Source organism: Primulina huaijiensis, chromosome 6 (assembly GCF_012295235.1).
Source record: "Primulina huaijiensis isolate GDHJ02 chromosome 6, ASM1229523v2, whole genome shotgun sequence".
NCBI lineage: Eukaryota > Viridiplantae > Streptophyta > Magnoliopsida > Lamiales > Gesneriaceae > Primulina > Primulina huaijiensis.
The window spans coordinates 3286996-3292645 of record NC_133311.1 but is presented as its reverse complement, the minus strand read 5'-3'; the positions used below and the strand labels follow the sequence as shown (position 1 = coordinate 3292645).

At 46.1% G+C, this 5650-nt stretch overlaps 1 protein-coding gene across 1 annotated transcript; it reads right to left on the bottom strand.

Moving 5' to 3' along the window:
• Positions 1-522: 522 nt before the first annotated feature.
• On the bottom strand, positions 523-5442 carry LOC140978931 (uncharacterized). The gene is made up of 5 exons (XM_073444165.1): positions 5138-5442; positions 4150-5086; positions 2602-4015; positions 1540-1882; positions 523-901 (listed from the first exon to the last, which is right to left on the bottom strand). Exons 1-5 carry the CDS (start codon positions 5440-5442, stop codon positions 523-525), a joined length of 3378 nt encoding a protein of 1125 aa, XP_073300266.1.
• Positions 5443-5650: the final 208 nt, after the last annotated feature.

Below are 5650 nucleotides of genomic sequence, written 5' to 3'. Positions count from 1 at the left end.
CCCCGGACTTAGTAGACAGCCGGGGTGCAGATCCTCGGGCTAGGGTACGGATCCCTGGACTTTGGAGATGACCAAGGTACGGGTCCCTGGGCCAGGGTATGGGTCCCTGGACTTAGTAGATGATCGGGGTACGGGTCCCCGGTCCAGGGTACGGGTCCCTGGACTTAGTAGACATTTTTTTGAATAACTTCTCTATTTGATGTACAAGCAATAGATACAAAGATTTCAAGCGTAATATTTCTTCAAATGAAATGAATTCCAGGGTCTTTTGAGGGCATATCCCTGAGAATCTTCTAGATAGTAAGCGGCTCCTGAGCTGACTCTTTGAACTACTTTGAAGGGTCCTTCCCATTGTGCCTCCAATTTTCCCACATCACCCACTGGCTTTACTTTTTTCATGACAAGATCTCCAACCTGGAAATCTCGTGATCGAACATGTCTATTGTAGGATCTCATTACCCGGCTTTGATAAGCTTCCATTCGAATGGCTGCTCGATCTCTTCTTTATTCAACCAAATCAAGCTAAATGGCTCGGCTCTGTTCATTATTACTCGGGTAAGATTCCACCCGCGCGGATGGTTGCCCGATTTCCACAGATAACACAGCTTCTGAACCATAGACAAGGCTGTAAGGAGTTTCCCGAGTACTCGTCCGAGGTGTAGTTCGATACGCCCATAGTACACTCGGCAATTTTTCAACCCAGTCTTTTCCTTTCCCATGAAGCCGGGCCTTCAGTGCTTGCACAATGATCCTATTAGTGACCTCAGTTTGGCCATTGGCTTGCGGGTAGGCTACTGAAGTGAAAGATTGACTTATTTTCATTTCCCGGCACCATGATGTAATTTTCTTCCCGTGGAATTGTCTTCCATTATCTGAAATCAATTTTCCGGGTACGCCAAATCTGCAAACAATGCTCTTCCAGAGAAATTTCATTACTTCATCTTCAGTAATTTTGGCCAAGGGTTCGGCCTCCACCCACTTGGAAAAATAATCTACAGCCACGAGAAGGAATTTCTTTTGTGCCCGGGCTATGGGGAAAGGGCCCACAATATATATGCCCCACTGATCAAAGGGACAGGACGCTGAGATTGGTTGCATGCCAGTGGTTGGGCGGTGATAAAATTAGAATGGTGTTGGCAACCTTTGCATTTTTGAACAAGTTGGGCAGCATCTTGATTTATTTGGGGCCGTCAAAATCCGGCCAATACAGCCTTCCGAAACAGAGCAATCCCACCAAGGTGTTCACCACAGCACCCCTCGTATATTTCTCGGAGGACATATTCTACCTCATTTTCTGATAAGCATTTGAGTAGAGGGCCTTGATATGATCGCCTATATAAAACATCATTCAAAAAGACGAACCGGGGTGCTTGTTTTTTGATTTTTGCAGCCCGGGCCCGATCCTCTGGGAGCTTGCCATGGACTATATATTCAATGAGATGAGTCATCCATGAGTTCTTCTGAATCGGGGGTACTTTTTCGTCAACAGAAAGCACCAACCGGGTGAAACAGAGGACCTCCCGAGTGCTTATATCTTACATGGAGGCGGCTAATTTGGCTGAAGTATCAGCTTCTCCATTTTCTTCTCTGGGGATCTGTTCAATGCTACAGTCGGTTAGAGCTGCTGCCCGGGCAGTGATGAGTCTTAAGTATTTCAGCAATTTTTCGTTTTTGGCTTCATAAGTTCCCTTAATTTGCTGGGCCACCAGTTGAGAGTCAGAATAAATGATGACCCGGGCAGCTCCAACCTCCCGGGCAGCTTGTAACCCTGCTAGAACAGCCTCATATTCAACTTCATTATTGGTGACCCGGGAGTCGATCCTCAGGGCTAACTTAATCTTCTCTCCTGATGGAGCAATTAGAATCACACCGACTCCACATCCTGATAAATTCGATGCACCAGTAACAAAAACTCTTCATACATCTTTTTCCCCCGGTTGAGTCATATCTATTAAGAAATCTGTCAATGCCTGGGCCTTTATAGCAATTCGGGGTTTATATTCAATGTCATATTCCCCGAGCTTTATTGTCCACTTAACCATCCTGCCTGATATTTCGGCATGTGTCATGATTCTTCCCAGCGGAGAGTTGGTGAGAACCACGATTGGATGTGATAGAAAATATGGTCTTAGCTTCCGGGCAGTAGTCACCAGAGCCAGGGCTATTTTCTCTATTTCACTGTAATTCAATTCGGCTTCTCGGAGAGCATGACTGACATAATATACTGGTTTTTGATCAGCTCCTTGTTCCCGGATGAGCACAGAGCTAACAGAATGTTCAGTGGCAGATAAATAGATCCATAATTTTTCCCCGGGCTCTGGTTTTACCAAAACAGGCAACTCGGCCAAATGCTTCTTCAAATCTTGGAAAGCTTTCTCACATTTTCATCCCAGCCAAATTTTTGTGCCTTCCTCAAAACTTGAAAGAATGGATAACTTCGATGAGAAGACCGGGAGATGAAACGTGATCGGGCCGCGATCCTCCCGGTCAGTTTTTGTACGTCCCGGACAGACTGAGGGGAAGGCATATCAAGGACCGCTTTGATTTTTTTGGGGTTAACTTCAATTCCCCGATCGGTTACCATGAAACCCAAGAATTTACCACTTTTGACCCCGAACACACATTTAGCCGGGTTGAGCTTTATGTCGTAATGCTTTAGAGCAGTGAAGGTCTCGGTCAGATCATCAACAAAACAAGAAACCTCCCGGGTTTTGATCAGAATATCGTCCAAATATACTTCAATATTTCTACCTATCTGCTTTTGAAAAACATGATTCATTAATCGTTGGTATGTGGCCCCGGCATTCTTCAATCCAAAGGGCATAACCACGTAGCAGAAAGTGCCTTCAGAAGTAATGAAACTGGCTTTATCTTGATCTTCTCGGGCCATGGGGATTTGGTGGTACCCTTGATAAGCATCCAGAAAGCTTAATAATTCACACCCGGATGTTGAATCCACTAGTTGATCAATCCGGGGGAGTAGATAACAGTCTTTGGGGCAGGCTTTATTCAGGTCCCGGAAATCTACACACATCCTCCATTTTCCAGTAGCTTTAGGAACAAGGACCACATTTGAGATCCAGGTAGGGAATTGCACCTCTCGGATGTGGACGGCCTTCAGCAATTCCTGCACTTGCTTATCAATAACTTTATCTTTTTCCGGGCCAAAATGTCTTTTCTTTTGCATCACGGGTCGGGATCCTGGGATAATATTTAATTTATGTTTGGCCACTTGGGGCGAGATCCCGGCTAGTTCCTGCTGAGACCATGCGAAAAGATAAATGTTAGCTTTTAAACAAGCCAATAGATTTACCCGGGTGGAAGCTTCAAGGTCTCGAGCCACCCGGAGTTTCTTCCCCAGTTCAACTTCAACCATTTCATGCTCCTCCTCTGCCACAAAATTCACCTCCCTCTCCTTTGTCATCTCCTCCACTCGGGTTACTATATTTCCTTTGTCTTCCTTCTTTGCCTTCTTATGATCCACTCGGACAGTCTCCACATAACACTTCCAAGATGAGGGCTGGTCTCTTTTGACTTCCCCGACTTGTCCTCGTACTGAAAATTTGATTTTCTGATGGTAAGTTGAGGCCACAGCCCTCATCTCATTCATAGCTGGTCGATCGAGAATAATATTGTATGTAGATGGGGCGTCCACTATTGTAAAGACTGTCATCACAGTTTTCCTCAAGTCCCCGGTTCCCAGGGTCAGTGGCAGGGTGATTTCCCCCTCAGGGTACACGGCATATCCAGAAAAACCAAACAGGGCAGTCTCAACCGCCCCTAACTGATATTCGCACAAATCCATCTGCACTAAGACCTCTTTGAAGATAACATTAACAGAACTACCATTATCCACGAAGACGCTTAACACATCATAATTAACAACCCTAGCTTGGATGACCAAGGCATCATTATGGGGTAAGCTGACTCGTCTAAGATCTTCCGAGCCAAAGCTTATGACCGGCTCATTCCTCCTCCTCTCATCAACTTCCAGACATATTCTCCTTCCCCTCACCTTTCGAGCCCGGTTGGAATCACCATCTGTAGATTCTTACGAGATCATTTTTATTACTCGTCGACTCGGGGAGGCGTTTCTCTTCTTTGGCTGTCTAATTTTTTCTTCCCGAGAGCTCCCTTCCTCTCTCCTACCTCGCTTGGGATATCTGCTGATCTCCGAGGAACATTAGATCCGAAATGCCGAGACAACCAGGGTGGTTGTCTGGACCCATCTCGGGAGGGCTGAGGTTCTGTCATGGAAAGCCTATTAGATTCCCTCCTCAGAGTTCGACATTCATTTGTGTTGTGAGAACACTCTTTATGAAGGGTGCAGAACCCTTTCTTTTCTGGTCTCGGCAGTGGTGTTGTTGAACTCGGGTGAGGAGTCATGTCCGAGCTACACTCTTGGATTTCCCGATCCTGGGCAATTCTCAGAGGGACATGAGAGAAATGCCCTGGACCACTTTTTTTGTGAACTCTCTCCTCGGGTCTGACAACCCGGTCTCCTCTCGATCTTTTCAAGGCCTCTCTTTTTTGATTCTGCGCTTCTTCCATGTTGATATACTTTTCTGCTCGGGATAAAAGATCTTCAAAGTCCCCGGGCAATTTTTTGGTCAGGGATCGGAAGAAATCTCCCTCCCACAATCCTTGCATAAAAGCTGTGACTTTTGTCTCAGGAGCACATGCGAGGACCTCCAAAGCTACTCGATTAAACTTCTTGATGTAGGCTCTTAGAGTTTCATCTTGGCCCTGCTTCACCTCAAATAGACTAAAGGCAGTCTTCTTGTACTTCTTGCTGCTGCTGAACTGATGGAAGAATACCTTTTGAAAATCTTCAAAGCAATGAATGCTTTGAGGTGTTAGCCCTTCAAACCATCTTTGGGCTGAGTCTATCAAGGTTGTCAGAATTACTTTGCATTTAATTTGATCCCCATAACAGTGTAGCATAGCCATGTTTTCGAATCTGGCCAGATGTTCTTCAGGGTCAGAACTTCCATCATAGTCCTTAACCCTGGCTGACTTGAAATGCCCGGGAAGTGGTTCCCGGATGATGGCATCAGAGAATGGGCAACCCTTGACAATTTGCGCACTGCACTTAGAAACAACTTGCCCTTCCAACACTCTCACCTTCTTTCTCTACTCTTCTGCCACAGTGGGAGACTTAGAGCCTGCACTTGACTCCCTCTCCTCATCCCTTTTCTCTTCCTCATGCTCCTTTTGTGCATGCTCTTGTTCTTGTTCGGGCCGAGTAGAATGATTAACAAGGGGCCTTTTTGCCAAGGCTGCTTCAATGGCATCAGATACAATTTTAGCCAAGTCCTCTGGTGTCAAGTTAATAGTAGGCCGGGGACCAGTGGGTGGCGGGCCACCTGCACCAGAGACATGAGTGTTATTTTCTTCCTGGATTCGAGATGTGTCTTTGTTCGTCCTTATGGTAGGAGCCATATCAACGTCTCAGAACTCTGTTTCCCACAGACGGCGCCAATGATAAGACCCGGATGAAAGGGGTGAGTCGGGTCGGGTACTCGACCGGGTTTGCTATCAATATATTGAAAGAAAAATGAATTGGACGTCTGGACTAAAAGTTTCTCTCTTCCCTTGGTCGGCTTGAGAAATCTGCGAACAAGAAAATAACCATGTGAATGGGCGCCGG